The following is a 22,174-nucleotide window of genomic DNA, read 5'->3' as shown; positions in this document are numbered from 1 at the left end:
AACAAGAATTAATTACATCTGGAAATTATATGCATTAGAAAAATACATTAGCTGGTCTAGACTCTTCCCTTAAGGGGTAAAACCACTCTAGGATTTTCGAAAAATCCATTTTTTTTCTCTTTTTGCTTAAACAATACTTTAGGGTCATCAAAATAATACGTCATTTGATTTATAGTGAAAAACAAACGTTAAAGTGTTCAATTATTGATTTTGCCGCAGCGCCTCAGAGCGCGATAAAAGTGTATATAAAACTTTAAATGCGTTTTTCTCGAAACCACTTTCAAACTGGTAGGACGGATTTCTCAGTGACTATTGCATGGATCGATTTGAAATGTTTACAGTAGCTTCAAAACAATATTTTTTTTGATTGAATGTAAACTTTGTTTTTTTTTAAACAATTTAATGCTAATTTTTAGGGCAAAAAGTCGATTCATTGCTTAAAAAGTGCGTCAGTTCCACAAAAATTGATTAAGAAGAAAAACCCTACGTACTTCCAAAGCCAATTGTATATAGATTATAAATTTTCTTTAGTTTTTGTTCGATGACTCATAGATGCCGAGAAATCCGTTCTTCCGTGGCGGTGTTTTCAAAAAAAGTGTTTTCGACGACGAGCTCTGTCAGCGCCATTTTGTATGAAAATGATAATAAAAAAATTGTTTTTAGTTCTTCAGTATGTGTTAAATAAACCCTCTGAAAAGAAATTCTATTCCATTTGTCACACTCCCGAAATAAATTGTCAAATTTAGGTCTTTTTTCCTGCCTCTACAGTGGTTTTACCCCTTAAATAAACAAATTTCTCTACGATGAATGCACAGAAACCGTCCCCCCCCCCCACTGGGGGACACAGTAATGTCTCAGTAAGACACACAAAGGGTATAGCCGGTTTTGGGAGTCAAAAGTGACCTTAGACCAATTTCGATTTGCGACGATATATTCGATAGGTTATCAAAAAAATTTAATCAGTGGCGAGTTTCAAGACCCTATCTCAACGAACTCTTTGAGTAAACAAGAAAAAACAAAAATCACGTTTTTGACCAATTTCTCCCGTCCTGTTGCACGAAAAAATTTGAAAAAAAAAATGAGATACTTCAGTTAGCGAGTTGCATGTTCCAGAATTTTGTCAGATTTTTCAATTCAAAATCCAAGTTGCAAAAAATAAAAAACACAAAAAAAAATGGTGAAAAATGCCGATTTTGCATTTTTTGGAGAAGGAATCTCAGAACTACGATCATATAATTACAAGAAGTATATATTATTGTTACTATTATCCTCAATTTTTTTCATAATTTTAGGAGTGGTGCGCCGCACTTGGAAAAGTCAGAAATCGATTTTTTTTCGCTGTTTCGGCATGTTAGAGTAACTTGTATACGGAATTTCTGTATACTTTTTATGAAATACATAATTCTTAATGTTTTGACATCGATCAAAACGGTGTAGATACTAAAAAAACTAATATAATCTAACAAAAGCAACATACACTTTGTATCTAGAATATCTTCAAAACTATCTATATTATTTTCAATAGCGTCCGTGGCGCAAGTGGTTAGGTACTTTGTTATAGTACCGCTGCATGCTTTTTGAGCGTAGGTTCGAATCTCCAGGTGGTATTTTTATTTTTCGTTAATCATATATTTTTGAATTTCTGACAATGTAACAATGAAATACTTATTTACAAATAATAAAAACATACTATTATACATATTAAACATATTATATTATTATATTATTATGCATATTAAACATATTATAATGTTTCAACATGCAATATATACATGAGAACAATTTTGGAGCGCTCATACCGCTTTTCTTGTCAAGTATCTTATCAACTACGATATTATTTAACACGTCTTACATTAAACTACTATGTGAAATTGAAATTTTCAAGTCACTTACCTTTAGTTTTGTAGTTAAATAGATTAGTCTTTTTTGATAACCTATCGAATATATCATCGCAAATCGAAATCAATCTAAGGGCACTTTTAACCCCCAAAACTGGCTGTACCCTTTGTCCACGATAAGTGCACAGAAACCAGCCTCACCACTGAGGGGTGTACCTTTTGAGGGGTCTAGAAGTTCAATCATAGATAGATACACAATTTTAATGATAAATACAGTAAAGTCTCCTTAAATGAACAAGCTCGGGACCAAACTTGAGCGTTTATCGTAGATTTCGTATATTCTCCGATGTTTGCCGCCGATTGTCGAACGCAAACAAGGACAGCGAGTTAAGAGTAGGACGGAGCGAAAACACCGAGGTATGTCGGTGAAATAATGTAATGCAACGATGAAACTTTTTGTTGTAAAACTTTTGTCATCATATTCTTGACATTTTTCTGATTAAAATGAAACCAAACACGATGTACAGTAGATTCTATAATCTGACTCTACAATTTGTTGAAAGATTTCTTCGTAAAAGTTTTACAATACAGAAGTTAATAATAAAAAAGTTGACCGTTGCATTACATTGTTTCACCGACATACCCTCGTATTTTCGCTCCGTCTTCTTCTTTTATCCGCTGTCCTTTTCTACGTTCGAAGCTTGTCGGGAAAACATCAGAAAATGTACGAACTCTACCATGAATGCACCAGTCAGTCCGGAGTTCGTCCATATTTGTTTATTTCAAAAATGTAATGATTTGTTTCCTTTGGCCCGTAAAATACGCAAATATGCACTAAATTATGCCATGTTTGGTATCATTTTACTTGGCAAAATAACACAAATACGACGGTACAATTTTCACTTCCAAAAAGTCAAAAATAAAAAACTTGTTGCGTTAGTGTGTTTCGCCGACATATGGTCTTTTAACTTCTGCCGCACCGGGGACTCTCGGATCTTCCTTTCTTTCTTTCATTACCTCTCTTTCAAAATAGCGGTTACCAGGTCCGTTTAAAATTTCGTTTCTTCTATACGTAATTCGTCGTTTTTGCTCCCGTGTTTCAGCGAATTATAGAGAATCTGTTATCGGATGATATTTACCATGCATCATTTTTTAGTTAGCGTTCTACAATATGATAAGTTGTTACAAGTAAATATGTTACGAATTATCTCGTGTTTGGTCTCCTTTTAATCAGAAAAATGCCGGGAATATGATGGTAAAGTTTTACAACAAAAAAGTTAATAATAAAAAAGTTTCATCCTTGGGTTACATTGTTTCATCGACATACCTCGGTGTTTTCGCTCCGTTCTCTTTATTCCTTGTCCTTTTCTACGTTCGAAGCTCGTCGGCAAACATTAGGAAATTTACGAACTCTACGGTAAACGCTCAAGTTTAGTCTCGAGCTTGTGTAATTTAAGGAGACTTTACTGTATTTATCATTAAAATTGTGTATTTATCAGCTATCAGAAGTCACGATAGCCAATGCACCTATTATTTTATCGCAGGAATTCGATACTAGGAATAGGAATTTATTATATTCGCAGTAATATTAGGTTGTCCCAAAAGTTTCTTCCGTTTTATTAATAAGTAATACATACACAATATTTTATGTTTTATGTTACATTATTGAATCGTATAGGATCCATTTTGCTCTATTATTATGTGACATTAACTTCTGAGAGATTAAGTTGTTTATACAGGGTGTCCCAAAAGTATTGGAGGTCCTTGAAAGGGGTGGTTCGGGGGCTGATTTGGAACAAGTTTTTCCTTAGCGAAAATGTTGTCCGAGCTTCGTTAAGGAGATATTAACGGAAAACACCAACCAATGGCTCAATAGTTTAAATTATACAGCAATTGTTTATAAGCGTTGACGACAGAAGTTTGTCAATTTTCAATGTTTTTAAAATCATTTTTTCCCCCGTTTTTTAGAGTCGTTTGTACTCCTTTTCGTTTCGTTTGTACCTCAATAGTATAAATTTCACAATTCAACCGTATCAACAATGGCTTGTAAAATGTAAACTATTCAGGTACAAATAAAACGAAAAACGGTACAAACGTGTACAAACGATTCTAAAAAACAGGGAAAAAACAGATTTGAAATATCTCAATGTTGAGTGCTGGCCATTCTTTTTTTAATTTTTTTTATTTATTAATTGTTGAAGGTACAAGTGAAACTATTGGTGGTACAATCAAGTACAAACGAAATACTATCAGTTTAAAAAAAAAAATTAATTTTTGAAAAGTCGTGTGTCAGGTTCGCATATCTCCTCTAGATGGAAATTTCCCTTTCGTCACCCTCAATTTTAACTATGCACGATTAACATTATATGATTTCTAAAACATAAATGTTCTTAATAAATTTTCCATTAATCTGTCTAATCTCAAAACTTATTGCCAGGGGGTTATACATCTGACGTGTGACTATCAAATCTCTTGTAGCTTTCTTGTGCTTTCTAAAGATGCTAAAAACCATCGGAGATGGAGCAATTCACCCGTCGCGATTGTTTTTTTTTTCCTTCCTATACTTGGCAGTCCAGTAAAGTTTTTACGTCGGGCGACGATTACACGAGCGCTTTCCAGAAATTCGGGTCGCACCGTGGAAATCGCGCAGCTGAGCATAAACTGCGTCTCTGGGAGAAACGATACCCGTACTTTGAACCAGTGCAACAATCGCGGCTAACGAACCGTTTACTGGCGCGGGAAATCTTCCGGATGGATGAAAGTTTCTATCCGTTTTTACACTCCAACGGAGAGAAAAGTGTCTTCCACTTCGAGATTGGTGCTGCCTGCAGCCGCTCCAAGTAGCTCACGCACCGCTACCACAGCTTTGGAGTTCATTATACAGGGTGTCCCAAAACTCGTAGAAGCTGGAAGGAGGATAGCTGAGACGATTCTGAACAACAATTTCCTTTGCAAAAATGTCGGTGGAAGCTTCATTTTTGAATTATTAGTGAAAAACACTGACCAATCACAGTGGCCGATTAGCGCACGATGAGCCGCGAGAGCATAAGCTCGGGCCAGGATTAGTTGGCTACGCTAGATCGGGGCGTTCTCCCATCGCCATGGAAAAATAAAAATTGTCAAATTATGTCCAGTTTCTTATTGTTTACGTATAGATCGTACTTTCACGAAGAAAACAAGCTTTTATTGAAGAAAATCTATGGATAAATACCGATGTTAGGAACAACTGAGTAAAGGTACAAAAATTCCAATTTTACTCTGTTTTTGTATTTTTCTTCTACTTATATAGGAAACTTTTATTTAATTAATTTCGATTAGAAATAATTTCGGCCTTTACTTTGTCTTCTGTTATTCGTTGGGTTCGTTTCTCTGATAAGGAACCAAATGTAGTCTCCCAACATTCTTTCATCCCAATATCCTTGATGGCGCTGATCAATAGTTTTTATATCTTGGTGAAACCTTTCGCCGTGTTCGTCACTTACATCGCCAAGATTCTCCGGGAAAAAATCCAAATAAGAATATAAAAAATGAACTTTGAGTGACATATTTACGCTTGTTGAAATTAAAATTGAAATTAAATATACAAATTTTTCCATTTTGTCAAATCAAATAGAATAACAATATATATTCCATATCCATCTTTCCATAATTTATTACCAAATCTTCAACAACTTCCTTATAATTCATACTCTGCCGAGCCTGAAGCCCTAAACTATTGTGCAGTGCTATCAAGGATATTGGGATGAAAGAATGTTGAGAGACTACATTTGGTTCCTCATCAGAGAAACGAACCCAACGAATAACAGAAGACAAAGTAAAGGCCGAAATTATTTCTAATCGAAATTAATTAAATAAAAGTTTCCTATATAAATAGAAGAAAAATACAAAAACAGAGTAAAATTGGAATTTTTGTACCTTTACTCAGTTGTTCCTAACATCGGTATTTATCCATAGATTTTCTTCAATAAAAACTTGTTTTTTTTCGTAAAAGTGCGATCTATACGTAAACAATAAGAAACTGGATATAGTTTGACAATTTCTATTTGTCCATGGCAATGGAAGAAATATTCTTATTCTATTTTAGCTGAAAAAATCAAAGTTTCTCATATATATTGGCTCGTAACACTTAAACTATTCAACCGATTGGAAAATAATGTGGTAAGCAATTGTTGGAAATTCGATTATCTTTAAAATGGCGTCTTGTGCGATTCAATCGGACGTTTCTAACTCGAGACATGGCCTAAAATGTGAAGGTATGTCAGAAAAAAATCGAAAAAAAAATTCAAATATTCATATAAAAAAAACCTATTCATAGAAAATTTTTTTCTTGCGATTTTCGAGTTTAGTAGGCCAAAATACGTAAAAAAAAATTGTGGCTTTGAATGTACATTTGTTTTTTTTTATTTTGTGAGCTAGTGTAATTCAAAAATGAAGCCCCCACCGACATTTTTGCAAAGGAAATTGTTGTTCAGAATCTTCTCAGCTATCCTCCATTTCTGGCTCCTTCGCGAGTTTTGGGACACCTTGTAGATTCAAGCTTTAATTGACAACTCTTTTCTTTGACTTTGCGAACACTATATGAACGCTCGAATTTTGATTTCATTAAAGTGCAAGCGTTTGATTGTAATTTACAACCATTCCTCTTTACTATAAATAACCAATTATGTATAAGTCTCTTGAATTTCTGTTCCCAGCACTCCGATGATGGACCTCCTTGTGCAAATCGCCACGGCTCACAAGTTGACGGCATCGAGCTATACCCTGCAGGCAATAGGGGAACGTGGAATGGTCTTACCTCATCAACCGAACACCCCAATTGGCGCGCTGGATGCGCTTCAGGTACTTCGTCAACAGCTTTACACTTTACTTTACTTGCCGAGAATCTATTCATACACTTTCAATTCCGAGATTTTAGCTCTGGAACAGTTAACAGTGAACAGTTAATTAATCGTGTAATTTCTATCACTTCAGGTAAAATTACAACTAAAACAGGGCACCGTTGTACCAAAGAAAACGAAGTACCCCAACCAACCGTTTGAAACGACGTTCAGGTTACAGGTAAGCAAATGTTACTATAAAGCCATCTCCTCTTTCGCGCCATTATAATTATACCAAACTCGTAGTCGATATCTTCATTAGTAGACTGCGGAGCTTTATACATTTATAGGAAATTTGAATGTGCAAAAAACTACAAAATGCAAACAATATGCAAGAATATAAAAAGGATTGAAAGTAGAGTTCATGTTATAATATTTGCAGAATAAAATAAATTCCTTTTTAGATTCAATTTTTGTAGTCACGTTCGCGAAGATTTTATTTTGCATGAAGATCCGCAGTCTATTCGTTAGTTTATGAGAGAACGGTTTATGTTTGCACGGGACACCCGGTATATCCCCCTTTAATCAGTTAGCGATTACGAGGATTGTGCAACTGCTGCAGGTGCATTTGCCTAGAAATCAGCTGTACGTCTCCAGAGTCAGTCCCAAAATGAACTTAGGCGAAATTTTGGACGAGGTCTGCAGGGAGAAGAATTTGGACAGGGACAAATATGAGCTGCGTCATCCAGGTACATTGCTTCTTAGATCACTAACCCACAGAGTATAGGACATCTTCCCTTCCAGCTGCACTTTACTTTGGCGGACCTAAAATTTTTAAGTTCTTTTACATAATCCTGTAGATTTTGTCGAAAAAAATCCGGAAATGGTAGTTTAAAGGCGAGGAATCCACTAAATTAGAAGTTATGCGCAGTTAAAAGTGGAATTTTACCGTATTTGACTGACAATTTCGACGCCATGTTGTCTTGTAGGCATACCCTCTGTCGGTAAAACAGATTCTCGGTTGGTGGTGGACTACATTATGTACTACTTTTATATCGTTATGCCTATTTTTGAAAACTGCCATATTTCGAATTAACAGAGTTAGTTTGGGCCTATTTTCTCGGGAAGGACGAATTCCTAGAGTACGAATTCAACTTTTGAATTCCCTGACAAATACGGTAAAAAGGTTCACCTTTAACTTCTGAACCAGTGGATTCCTCGCCTGAAAACTAGCATTTTTGGATTCCACTCGTCGAAATCTATAGGCTTATGTAAAAAAACATTAAAAATTTAGGTCCACGAAAGTAAAGTTTAACCCTTCTAAAATTTCGATAAATTTTCACTTATTTCTTTTGTTCGATAAAATATCGAACGACCCATGGTTTCTGACCTCTTTCTTAGCAGTTAGCTAACCAAACGTTTCACGTTATCAACCGAAAGTTATAAATGACCGAGTAACTATTGACTCTCGAAGAATTCCAACTGGTTTGATTTCCACTACCTGTTATTTAGCTTCTTGTTCGCTGAAGAAACTTATTAAAAGTATAGTTGGGTACGCAAACCCGTTCGGTAGACGAACAAGGGAGTTAAAAAGGTAGCCAGACCCAGTGCTACCGGTTTAAATATCAAGAAGGATATATATAGCCTTCTTTGATTCGGTCAGATTTACAAGGTAAAATAACGTTTTTTCACTTCAGTTATATGAACGCATATAAATCATAAATGTAATACAGGGTGTCCTAAAAATGTTGTAACACCTTGAAACGGGTGGTTCGAAGAGGTGATTTGCAACAACTTTTTCTTTAGCGAAAATGTTGTCCGAGGCTTCGTTAAAGAGATATTAACAGAAAAGTTCGACCAATCAGAGCGCGAGTATACTGTTGGAGCGGCTATGGTAGCGAAGGTTACGCGCTAGGTAGCCGCGCTCCCCGACCAATGAGAGCGCGAGTATGCCGGTGGAGCACCAGCGTGAGTGGGATATTTCACCAAATCTATCTGGCCAAAAGTAAAGGAGTCCCCAGATTTATATGAAATTTCGTATACAAGGGTTTTTGAATTCGTGGATTACGAATCTGAGATAAAAGAATAAAAAATCAAAATGGCGGATCCAATATGGCCGACTTGTATACTAAAAAGTTATTAGATTTGTATAAAATTTCACATACAGGAATTTTTAAGGTCACTGATTCCGAATCTGATATAAAAGAACAAAAAATCAAAATGGCGTATCTAATATGGCCGACTTTTATACTGAGAAATTAGTAGATTTGCATGAAATTTCGCATACAGGGGTTTTTGGAGTTGGTGATTACAAATGTGATATTTAAAAAATCAAATACTCAAAATAAATTTGAATTTAATAAAAAACAAAGACATATATACTTTGGCATTAAAAAATTAAAAAATGTACATATATATTAATGTCTGTAAATGAGTCACCAGTCTTCATTAGACGAAACTTCATCTCATCCAACAGCTGCAGATTATCGTCTGATGATGAATTCGATACGATACAAAAGCAAAAATTTATCAAGCTTTATCGAGAAATTTTATTGAAAACTAATACGAATACTGTAACTGTAGCATGAAACTTGTTTATATCAGATTTGTAATTAGCAACTCCAAAACTCTTGTATACGAAATTTCATGCAAATCTGGAAACTCCTTAGTTTGGCCAACTAGATTGGTGAAATACCCCCATTACCTTCTGTTACTTTACACTAGTTTATAACTAGTCCAATTTTTTAAAAAATCGTGCTTTTTCACTGCTATTTTTTGCATAATACGTTAGTATAAACACTAAGTTTTATGTCTGAGATAAAATAATTGCCAGGATGAACCCTGAAGTAGACTATACTCCTTCCTGTTGTTTAAAATTAAAATCAAAGTAAGAGTGAAAAGGCTATTTTTAAAGCCTTTTTTTATATAAATTAAAAGATACAAATAAAAAATAAAACGGTTAAATTAATAAATACATACCAGCTTTAACACAATCCATAATTCATTATGGTCAAATATTCGCACAAACGAAAATGTTCTCTTCTGAAATACAGCAAATACAATTTTAAGAAAGCACGATGCTTACGTGAAAACACACATTTAGATATGAGTGACTTGCACTTAAAGCCCGGTTGTTAGAGTTGCGAAATGGGTTGTTTTTGATCGCTAAATTTGTTTGACATTACCAGAAGACATCACTTTTTAAGCATTATAAACTTCAAAAACTGCATTTTTGGCCAGGTAAATTGGTTAAATATCCCACTTCTCTTAAGCTGACAGGACTAAATCAGCAGAATCGTATCGGATTTAGTGGAATATTTAGTATTTATTTTGTACTAATTTGTACTACCAACAATAATTTTGTACCTTGTGCCGTTTTCGAAAAAATCGTCACGCTGCTAGCTTAATATTAAGCTAGCAGGACCACAATTTTTTCGAAAACGGCACGAGGTACAAAATTATTGTTGGTGGTACAAATTAGTACAAAATAAGTACTAAATATTCCACTAAGTCCGATATGATTCTGCTGATTTGGTCCTGCCAGCTTAAGAGAGGTAAATATTCCACTGTGGGACGTTGGTATCACCATACTAACATTACTGATTTCCTGTTGCGCCGTGACAGGTGGTTTAGGCGCAGGCCTTCGCTTCCTCTGAGGTCTAGTAGGTGGCTGAAGAGGACTGGTGCTTCTGCCAGTTTCGTCGCTCCTCGCTGGCGACGCGCTGCGTTCACCGAGGCTGTCCGTGCTCAAAGAGACCTCTTTGGACTTCTTAAAGACGAACCCGAAAATACCCTGCTTTGCTTGCTGCCTCCGTCGCTCCTCTTGCCTTTGCAAAGCCATTATGTCCTGTGTACTGAGAGCTGCACCCAAGGATCTACCTTGCTTAGCATAGAGCGTCACTTCCTGAAGGTGATAATCTTGCAGAGACAGCGACAGGTCCAGCGCCTCCAAGCTCACTGAAACAATGTACAATAGATGGTATCAGAAATAGTATCGTGTAATGTATTGTAATATGAATGTTGGATGGATGTTTATATTTAAACCACTAGGTATGTTTGTATGTTTTATAGTTGTCAGTTATGTTTATCAATTTGTGTTAGCAATTTATTGATTAGTCATTCAATTTGTATGGCGATTTGATTTTTTCTGATATATTGTGTGTTGTCTTGGAATTTTTACAGTTTTCGCCGGAACCTTTAAATAAATATCCTTGCAATTGTTTGTATGTTGTGTTTATAGTGCTAGCTGGGGGGGGGGGGGGGCTCTCTTTTTATTCGCTATTGCACTGTCTTATCCTTATTTTTATATTTGCCCTTAGGATTTTTCTATTCTGTAATAATATTTCTGATAATAAAATGAGTATAAACTTGTCTCGCTAATTATTATTAAAAGAAATAAATGTTGTGAGTAGACTTCTATTTTAATTAATAATAATTTTTAAGACTAACTTTCAGACAAGTGATTCATTATTTTTTCTTTAAAATAATTCTAATAGGAATATTTTTAAATGAAACGATAATAAAATGCGTATAAACTTCTCCCACTAATTATTATTAAAAGAAATAGACGTTGTGACTAGACTTCTATTTTCAATAATAATAATTTTGCCCCGACTCTGCGTAAAATCTCAACGCTGCATCGGTTAACACGAGGACGATGAGGTAGAGAGCAAGATGGAGCGTGCGAACGAACCCCGTACACGGTTAATGACTAGAAGTAACAACTGGAAGAGCAGGCTGGCAACCTTGCGATAGCAATCTTAACGCAACTTGTTTCAGTAACTAGTTAACTGAAACATCTCGTGTACGCAAGTGCACGATATACACAGAGTAGATTCTATGGTACCGTAGTACAACGTCCGCTAAAGTCTAATCAATGAATAATCAATGATAATTAGATGAAAATCCAGAGCTGCATGATGTTCGATATAAAATGGAAACAGTACGAAGGTGTTTTGAAAATATGAATTTGCATAAATTCTTTTAGACAGGGTTTGTACATTTTGTACGAATATATTTCTTTATTTCTAGAGAAGTGGCACAATACTTTTCTTACTCATTGTACTTGTACGTATATTTATATGCGTAATATGGATGGCTTCGGAAGCCATATTTACTGGTGTAAACCCCGTCAAAGCAAGCACCGACTTCTCGACAAATCTGATATGTTTAATACGGTATTTCAACGGTATTTGTGAAAATTAATACTAATTAATCAACAAATAACACTAACGTTGAACTGAAGGGTATTCCATGTGTATAGATTCATCTCTGAAAGTGGCAGCTATTATCTTTCTCGTCCATCGAACATTCGATAAAAGTGCAAGCGTTTGATTGTAATTATTATTTTTAAACAGTTGAATGTATACAGGGTGTCCCAAAAATGTTGGAGGTCCTGGAAAGGGGTGGTTCGAGGGGTAATTTGAAACAACTTTTTCTTTAGCGAAAATATTGTCCGAGGGTTCGTTGAGGAGATATTAACGGAAAACACTGACCAATCAGAGCATGAGTATGCCGGTGGAGCGCCCGCAGTAGCGAAGGCTACGCGCTAAGCGGCCGCGCTCATACGCTATCGGTGCACAGTGGGATATTTAACCAATTTACCTGGCCAAAAATGCAGTTTTTGAAGTTTATAATGCTTAAAAAGTGATGTCTTCTGGTAATGTCAAACAAATTTAGCGATCAAAAACAACCCATTTCGCAACTCTAACAACCGGGCTTTAAGTGCAAGTCACTCATATCTAAATGTGTGTTTTCACGTAAGCATCGTGCTTTCTTAAAATTGTATTTGCTGTATTTCAGAAGAGAACATTTTCGTTTGTGCGAATATTTGACCATAATGAATTATGGATTGTGTTAAAGCTGGTATGTATTTATTAATTTAACCGTTTTATTTTTTATTTGTATCTTTTAATTTATATAAAAAAAGGCTTTAAAAATAGCCTTTTCACTCTTACTTTGATTTTAATTTTAAACAACAGGAAGGAGTATAGTCTACTTCAGGGTTCATCCTGGCAATTATTTTATCTCAGACATAAAACTTAGTGTTTATACTAACGTATTATGCAAAAAATAGCAGTGAAAAAGCACGATTTTTTAAAAAATTGGACTAGTTATAAACTAGTGTAAAGTAACAGAAGGTAATGGGGGTATTTCACCAATCTAGTTGGCCAAACTAAGGAGTTTCCAGATTTGCATGAAATTTCGTATACAAGAGTTTTGGAGTTGCTAATTACAAATCTGATATAAACAAGTTTCATGCTACAGTTACAGTATTCGTATTAGTTTTCAATAAAATTTCTCGATAAAGCTTGATAAATTTTTGCTTTTGTATCGTATCGAATTCATCATCAGACGATAATCTGCAGCTGTTGGATGAGATGAAGTTTCGTCTAATGAAGACTGGTGACTCATTTACAGACATTAATATATATGTACATTTTTTAATTTTTTAATGCCAAAGTATATATGTCTTTGTTTTTTATTAAATTCAAATTTATTTTGAGTATTTGATTTTTTAAATATCACATTTGTAATCACCAACTCCAAAAACCCCTGTATGCGAAATTTCATGCAAATCTACTAATTTCTCAGTATAAAAGTCGGCCATATTAGATACGCCATTTTGATTTTTTGTTCTTTTATATCAGATTCGGAATCAGTGACCTTAAAAATTCCTGTATGTGAAATTTTATACAAATCTAATAACTTTTTAGTATACAAGTCGGCCATATTGGATCCGCCATTTTGATTTTTTATTCTTTTATCTCAGATTCGTAATCCACGAATTCAAAAACCCTTGTATACGAAATTTCATATAAATCTGGGGACTCCTTTACTTTTGGCCAGATAGATTGGTGAAATATCCCACTGTTGAGTCCCCTGTTGATAATTTATGCTGTGTATTCAAATCAATTTTTTTTTTCAGACTTCTGATGAGACTGCCGGTGACTCTGGGAAGGACAAGGTCGTGATCAGTCATAGTCGCAACAGCAGCGATAGTTCCGGTTACCACGAGGCTTCGGTATTGAGTGACAATCCCGATTCAGCTGGGAGACTTCCTGAAACATTGCCTAGAAGAAACAGGGTACCTGCAGAGACGTCTAGGAAACTGGCGCAGACTTCCCAATCCAGCAAAAGCCTCGGCAATTTAACTGCTGTTTCTGCTACGCTAACTCGTGGAGTTAGCAACACCTCTCTTAGTTCTGCAGGTCCATTATTATGAACATTCTTTAAAATTTCCCCAAGTCTAATAAAAACATTTGTTAGTAACAATTTAATTTTGCTTATTTTTCTAGGTCTACGAAAAAAGAGAGCAGCACCTCCTCCGCCAGTAACGAGACCCCTGTCGTCCGCCATTTCTACCCAAGCATTGGAGCGCATAGTCGATTCCGAGGAGTCCTTAACGTCAGACATGGACCCCTCCAAGCCCCCGTCGGACATTGGCGTTCCCTTTAAATCAAGTTCAGACATAGAGGAATGTCCGAAAGCCAGCTCAGACATTGGAGTAACAACGAAGGCAACAAAATTGCCGTCAACAATAACAGAACCTTCTACTCCAAACATGAAGCAGAAATCGAGCGAATTGGACGTGGAACCTCATCTAAGACTAGAGTCCCTAAATGTTAAGTCGCCATTCATCGCTCCAGGAGGCACTGTACCTGTAAAAGACGCTCCCGTAGACGCTAGAACCCAAAAACGAGGTAAGCTAGTACGTAGCTGTGGCAGTATAGAGGATAATGCTCCTTCCTATAGCTTCATTTCAAGGAACAGCTTCGAACAGGTCTTAGAAGTGGAGGAGGGAACGGGAACCACTAGGCGACATCGTAGCCTATTCAATTACGAGAAAGTAAAATTGCAGACTAGAATCGAAGAGTATCGAGCAGAACATGGGTCAAGTTTTAGTAGGAATAGCGATTTTTCATTGAACTTTAGCGATAGGTGTCCTACGGGTCGTTCGTATAGGTCGACGGCCTGCTCTCTAGACTTCGGTGATAATTCCAAGCCAGGCTCCAAGGTACAGAAGTCTCAGAGCTTCGCTTGTTCAAACATAGCCGCTAAAAACGATAGAGAATGGATTAAGGCGTCCAGTCTTCACGGCAATCGACAGCTATTGAGCCAGGACGCCTTCAAAACTCAAGATTGGCCGGAAAATAGACTGGTTAAGATGCAAACATTAGTTAATCTCGATAATATAGAGGTGGATGTAGGAAAGAACGTTTCGGGGAATAGATTTAGTTCCAGAGAGAGGTGCCAAGGCTTGAAGCACAGCCTAGATGTTCAAGATAATATATATAAGATGAGGGAAACAAAAATCATCAGCAGCTTCGAGGAACCTAGTTTCGCAGATTCGAGGAGCTACATTGTTAGGAATAGCTTTTCTGGCAGTAGATTAGGATCTGTGAAGAGTGGACAGCCTAAGTTAGGGGGCGTGAACACTACCAAGTGTTACGATGGTTCGATTTCTAGTAGTCTTGATGGAGACATGTTGAGTGATACTGTAGACGGTCGTAAGTCTAATCTTGTAGTGCCACCTTTGAGCAACTTACAGATATTCGCTATTTCAAAGAAACTTTTAGATATTCCGGTGACCATAGATATAGATCCAAGTCTTAGTAACGTACATAAATTACCATCCCTTCCTATGATTAGGTCTGCTGAGAGCAGGTTAGAGTCTGAGAAGAAGCTAAGTATCTTAGAACCCCCTCCTCCTGGTTTGGTGAGTAGAGAGGAGTCTACGGAGAATTGGAACAAATTTCTCATCCAGTTGAACTCCATACTGGAAAGCAGAGTAGGGGAATTTGTTTAGCTACGTCAACATTAATTTTTAAATTGTGGAATGAAGTTCCCATTCCATCCTCTGATTTTGCAATACTATGTTTTGTGTAAATGTAGATTTTTTATGAGTTCCCAGTATATAGGGTGTTTTTATTCTAATAAGAATATTGAAATTTTCACTTTGGCTACTTTTAGAGCACTGCACTCAATGCACGATAATTCTCTCCCAAAAATACCCATTTTCCTGCTTGCTATCTGGACCTGTTGGTGACGGTTTTTTTTCTTCTTTCTTTTCATTTTGAGTGTAGTTGGAGTGCCTATTCCGCATCCCAAGCCTAGACAAACAACCAATGTCGCATATATGAGACCTCAAGTGCCACAACGCAAGGTAGGACCTTCCTCGTTGAGTAGAACCCTCCACGCGGACTTCAGTAAAGTAGCTAGCAGCTCCACTAGTGACACAAATACAGACATCGTCGATGAAGAATACCCCAGCGCTGACAGCATTAATTCTAGAACTCCGACTATGCTTGATAAAAAAATTAAAGATTCTGAAAAGGTAGAAGTAGCTTCCAACTATTCCTCCAGCGATGACGACGTGTTCTTGACACCTAAAACTGATCACAATCAGTTATTCTTTCGTGAAGATTCAATAGCTATGAAAGGAAACAATGAAACACAGTCACCTAATACATTGGAACTAGTCGAGGATGATGGAACCGCTGCTAAAGAGGAGTCTAGTACCGAAAAAAGTGAAGAAGAAATAGAAAGGCAGAGTAATAAAAGTACTCTAATTCAACAGAATTCCATAACCTCCAAAAAGAGTCTTGGACAGGAAAGGAAGTTGAGTGCTGTGGTGATTTCAACTATTCCAAAATGTGATCATTTGATTATTGATAAACAACCGATATTGAAGACTTGGAAAGGAAAGAAGAGGCAGGAAAGTGATGCTTTAGAAATTGAAGCAGAGGTTGATGGGATTGGGGATAAAGTTGGGAAAGGTATGAAAGACTCCAAGAGAGCTAGGATCCCCCGGATGGCGTCCAAGTCTAACGATTTTGAGACCAACACCTTAGAAAAGCAGAAGAGATATTTAACTTCTCACTTGGACGACATCGCTTTTGCTTTGAATTTTAATGTGGCGTCCAATTCTTTACTGTCTGACCAATCGAAGGAGTCCAAAAGCGATGTGCAGTTATCGGAACAGAAGAAAATTGGTTCTCAAGGTGGAGGTAATGGAAGATTGGGTGCACTAGGTGCATGTTGCATTGTTACTAACCACTGGGGTTGGGTACTTAGTTCTTTTCCTTGGGAATTTTATGTAATTGCACCGTAGAATTTCAGCATTAATAAAGAAGATTATAAGATACGTTTCAGTTATAAGAATTAAATCTACACATTTGATTCTTTGTATTTTAAGCAATTAAGTCGTGTAATCTCAGTAGTAATTTACATTTTATGACATTTTCGCAGCAGACGCGAGCCTCTCTGACACGGATGTCTTGCTGCAAAAGGTGTCCGACACCCTATCGAATACTCTGCCAGTTTCAACCCTCGATGAAGTATCTGTTGAAGGATTCGTCTCACCTGCCGAAGTAAAACCAAAAACGACGAATATTTCCAAAGAAGCAGACTTTTCTATCGCAAAGGAGTCCACGAAAAAGCAATACGCACAACAAAACAACAGCTTGCTAGAAAAGTCGATGGTCAACACTAGTGCTGGATACTTGGCTATCAATTCGCAACAAGATACATCAGACTACGTCTCAGCAGCTGATGAAGACTTGTCAATTTCTGACTGGGAGTATCAGCTGCCAGCTCCACCTAGTGCCTTCAGAGACGCAGCTTCTCCAGTTCATGATAACGTTGATGCCGTTCCTTCATCGACTGAGTCCTTTACAGATACCAAAATAAACAAGGAAGAAACTGAAGTTGGGGTAAACCTTACGCAGAAGACCCCAGAAAGGAATAAAGTAGACTCTAGACATTCTTTGGAGGAACAGGCAACAACATCAGGAGCTGAGAACCTCTTAGAAAATAAAACCAAGGAAGAAATGCCCCAAAGGAAATCTGTCAATAAGCAGAAATCAGATATCAACTTGAAAAAGGAGGTGATCTTGGAACTGGAGAACAAAATAGGAACATTGCCTCAGGGTACCAAAGACTCCGACTTCAAAAGAATTTCTGACTCTTCGACCCCCAAAATTGCACCCATAGACAACACTCTTTCAAATTTTACTATTACTACATACTCGAGGCAAAAAAGTTTAAATATATTTGAGGAAGCCGATGATAAATCTCCTCAGAGTAGTTCAAACGATAGGTACGTTAAGTCGTTTGCGACGTTGTCCAGGAACAGGAGCAATTTCGATGAAACGGAAGACAAAAATCTAAAGGATTTCACCGGTGGAACGTTGCAGGGAAAGAAGAGGGCGAACGAAGGTGATACAATTGAAAAGAAGCTAGAACCAAAAATTCAAACGGAGTCGCACAGGTGGAACTGTAACGAAAAGGATAATATTCAGAGGTCTAATAGTTGTGTGTCTGTATGCGACAAGTCCAGGTTTCAGGGAAAATCCCCTAAAGATGAGGATAGTAGATGTGGTGGAAACTTGGCGGAAGTAGACGGCGTTAGGATAGAAAATGCGATAAGTAGTACTAACTTAAGTACACCGACGGTTAAGAGCATAGAGAAATTCTCCCAATGGAGGGACAATATTTTGAAGAAGCAGGAAGAACCAACCAAAGAAAAGCAGCTGCAGTCTTTACAGGTAAATAGTTGCATAATAACTTTGTTGTCATACAGTGGGTGTAGAAAGTACTCATACATCGATCAATTTTAAAAAAAACTATGTAAAATTGTAATTTATTAACTTATTTTTTATAAACAATGACATTCTACATATTCTCAGAAATCTCTGGAATAGATAAATTACAAAAAAATAGCTATTTATGTAAGTTGCGAAATTAACAAGAAAAACAAAATTAATCGATAGAAACGTTGAAGCAATAAGTATTTGCACAACTGTTTAATTTTTAAAACTTGATTTTAAAAAAAAGAAATTTACATTAATTTACAAGTATATAATACTTCCTTTGTGGGATTTCTTTTTGATTTTATAATTATTGTAACTCTTCTAAGCATTAAATTAACTAAATTATTAGTTATTCAAAGTGGGATTTTCTTCAATCCCTCTATTAGAACCATTTTTAAAAGTACTTTACTGAAAATTTGATGTTTTCTAATTCGTACGGAGCAATATACTAATGTGTTTACGTTACAAACTCTACTGTAAATGGTTCGTCAAAAGAATCGTACAAATACTTATTGCTTCTATACTTTTACCCACTTTTCGCATGTTTTTGTTAATTTCACAAATTATGTTAACTAGTAAATGTTGTTTGGACTATATCTACCTTAGGGACTTCCGAGAATATGTAAAATATCATTGATTATACAAAAAGAAATTAAGAAACTACAGTTTCATACAAAAGTTTTTTGGGAAATTGATCGGTGTACGAATACTTTCTACACCCACTGTATGTGGTTGCTAATAAATCTGTTAGAACCAATGAAAATAAACTTATCTTTTATTATTAAGATTTATTAACGTAAATAAAAGAAAGAAATAAAATATATATCAATTATAAGTAAGAAAAAGGAATTGGAAACACACATGTTGCCATTGTAGGCTTATACAGATTCTGAACCTAGTTACAAGTTTAAAAAAAAAAAGACGCATAGACCACTGCAGCCAAACGCATAAATACAAAAATAACTAGGGAAACCTAATACGAACATATTTTAACAAAAACAAACCTGAATCAAACTTTTTCTCATAACAATGTACGACGTTCCAGGTAATGAAAAGCATTTTGCCCCGGTTGAAAAATGCTCAACAGGTGGAGGAAAATGTGCCCAAAGAATCTGATGATACAGTATTATCCAAGAAAACAAGGTATATATCTTAATCCTATATTTCTATCGTGGTTACTTTTAACCAAATTTGTTTCAGATCAGAGATCACGTCTCATGAACATTCGATTGACTCGAATACACCTTTAACTCATGACTCTCAAAGAGCACAGAGTAATAAAACATCAGAGGCAGAGTCCAAGAAATTAGCAGCGGAGACAAATGCGAAGCGTTACACTTACTTCGGCCCACCTACGATCAACTTAGGTAGCTGGTCAGAGCGACCAAGTGTTAACGTCCAAATAAAAAAGGACGCTGACTACAAATTAGGATCTAGCAAAGCCAGCAATAAAACCATTGTAAATATAAATTGCACGAGGGATGATATAGATAACCTAAATTTCACCGAAGATAGCAAACTCCCTAGGAAAGTTGAAGATTCATCTTTGGACAGGAAGGATCCAAACGACCTAACCAGAAAACTCATAACGCACACGATGGCATCAGGTTTTAAAAAGCCACTCACGAATAAGGTTAATCTTAAACAAGAAACCGTAAGCAACGATAAACCTGTTGTAACAGGAGTAGAATTAAAGAAAAGTTATGTCGAAGATAAACAAGACGACAATGAGATCGACATGTCTCCTGTAAACTTTAAGAAGCTGTCGAAGGCGTGTGGTCAGGATGTTTCTCTTCATTCGAAATCCAAAAAATCCACCGTAAGTCGACGCTCGGACCCTCAATTGGAGTCATATGCCAACAAACATAATGGACATGTTACTTCTGAGAAGATTAGCGTTACTAATGACGAGTGCTTGACGAATCAGGATAGTTCTAAATCCAAGAGGTTTACTTTGATAGTGGGTATACATCCTCAGAACCAGAGGAACTTCGCCTATAGAAATGGTGTCGGTGTAAAAAGCAGTCAGGCGATGCCTATCGTGAAAGGGTTCAAAGTTTCAAATTCAACCATGGATGACCAGGAAAACCAAAAAGAATGTACAAAAGCCATGTCCACAGAGTCAAATGGTGTTCATCAACCACCAAGTCCTCCAACGATGCCTGTCATTATGGGTGTCACTTTGAAGAATTCTAGGCCGAAATTTATGCCGGTCCAGGTGAATCCCAGGGATGTGCTATTGGAGTCGATAAGAAGTTTTGGAGGCCGTGAAAATTTGAAAAACGTGAGTTAATTTTTACTGTGACTGTAGATAACGCGTATAAATAAATTTAGTTTCTTTATTATATGAGAATTTATTTCTTACAGGCTACGGAAAGATGTTAAACGAGGATGATATTCATTTCAATAACGCCAGGAGGAACTGGCAGCCAAGGATACCACCCAGGAGACCTCTCGGTGCTCTCGCAAAGCTGTAGTAATAAGATATGATCGACAGCTAGTGATAGGAAGGAGCCTTAAAGTGCTCCAAAAAGCAGAAACTTATTTATGTATTTTTTTCTCTTGCTGAATTAACTTTTTATAACCCCAAGTGCTTTTGATGCCATTGTCCACATTTTTAAAATCTAAATTGAGCGTTCCATCAATTTGTACCTGGTGGATAGAATTTGGAATTTATCTTTCAATTAATGTTCTGTTATCAGCGTTTATCAACACTGTTTATTGTATCATTTATCTTGAAATTTTCTTGAAATTTGGGTTATAGAGTGTTAATTTTCCAACTTGAACGGTTCAGTTGCCAATATGCTGGCATTAATCGCACCCTTGTAAATATCTCGTGTAAAAAGTCGGGTAACCGATAAATATGCGTTGTCGATGGAAAATGTACATATCACTTAGACGTGTAAATGTTTCCGATCGAAGCAAAAGGATTGAGGGAAGGAAAGTCATTTATTATTGTGTCCAAATAGTCAACGGACCGACTAAGTTCGATTCGAAACGATTTTGCTCATTATGCGAATGCAGTCTGTGCAGTTTTTTTTTTGTTGTTAAGTTTTTCCTTTATTTTCTAGTTTTAGTTCAGCCATTCGGTTCCAACTCCGGGAAAGTCCCGAAACGGTTGAATCAATGTCGACTAACACGTCCTAATCTTTATAATTAACATTAAGTTTCTATCAGTGGGACCAAAGGTGACATCATTTATAGTATATACTGTACAACGAATCTAGGTAGAGTAGGTGTATGTGTGAGGGGTTGTGTACAACTATCGAGTACGTTGTTTTCAATTCTTTGAGGTAAATATTTGTATCGGTTGTGACTCTTGGACCAATTGGAAAGGTTGTGCTTGTTCATGTTTCTATTAAATCTTACGAAACAAGAAAAAACGAACTCTTTTTGTTAGTAAATTGTAGGCAATTATGATAATGTTTCAACAGTTGAATGGGAAAATATATTGTTGTTTGTGTTGAACATTGTTGTTTTGCAGAACAGGCAATTTGGAAATGATTACTGTCGTTAGTCAAGAAACTTCAAACCTAATGTCTAGTTACTATACGTAAATGGCGATCACATTAGAGTGTGGCATGCATTGTACTATAAATAGCATGTAATGTCGATACTGTACTTAATACCTTCCCATAACAAATATAATATTACTTCGACAATTCTATTTATACACGTTATCATTTATTGTTCTATTAAAGTAATACGATAATATGTTTGAGTTTTATTTTAGGATTGCGAGAAGGGATGATGGGTAACAGTAGTATTATTATTCTCGTTGAAAAATGCAGTTTTCTATAAATAATCGAAGATTTTAGGGAAAATTCCCCTAGAAAGTCACTACACACATCCAAAATGCACATTTATTTTCCTCGATAATAGTAGCACTAAGATTGATTCGATAATTCTTTTATAAACAAATTCT

The 22,174-nt window shown here is 36.2% G+C and overlaps 1 protein-coding gene across 1 annotated transcript in view; it reads left to right on the top strand.

Annotated features, from left to right (window-relative positions):
• Positions 1–21,961, top strand: part of LOC128892985 (uncharacterized) — a 66,091-nt gene extending 44,130 nt beyond the window's left edge. The window contains exons 3-13 of the mRNA XM_054153677.1: positions 6,533–6,677; positions 6,810–6,896; positions 7,278–7,436; positions 12,458–12,520; positions 13,584–13,866; positions 13,954–14,358; positions 15,742–16,665; positions 16,907–18,204; positions 19,295–19,392; positions 19,450–20,533; positions 20,617–21,961. Coding sequence (XP_054009652.1) covers positions 6,533–6,677; positions 6,810–6,896; positions 7,278–7,436; positions 12,458–12,520; positions 13,584–13,866; positions 13,954–14,358; positions 15,742–16,665; positions 16,907–18,204; positions 19,295–19,392; positions 19,450–20,533; positions 20,617–20,634 — 4,564 coding nt within the window. The 3' untranslated portion in view covers positions 20,635–21,961. The remainder of the gene's footprint in view (positions 1–6,532; positions 6,678–6,809; positions 6,897–7,277; positions 7,437–12,457; positions 12,521–13,583; positions 13,867–13,953; positions 14,359–15,741; positions 16,666–16,906; positions 18,205–19,294; positions 19,393–19,449; positions 20,534–20,616) is intronic.
• Positions 21,962–22,174: the final 213 nt, after the last annotated feature.

The sequence above is a fragment of the Hylaeus anthracinus genome, unplaced genomic scaffold (genome assembly GCF_026225885.1).
Source record: "Hylaeus anthracinus isolate JK02 unplaced genomic scaffold, UHH_iyHylAnth1.0_haploid 2, whole genome shotgun sequence".
Lineage (NCBI taxonomy): Eukaryota > Metazoa > Arthropoda > Insecta > Hymenoptera > Colletidae > Hylaeus > Hylaeus anthracinus.
Note: the sequence above shows the minus strand (reverse complement) of the source record. Positions and strands in the feature narration are given on the sequence as shown.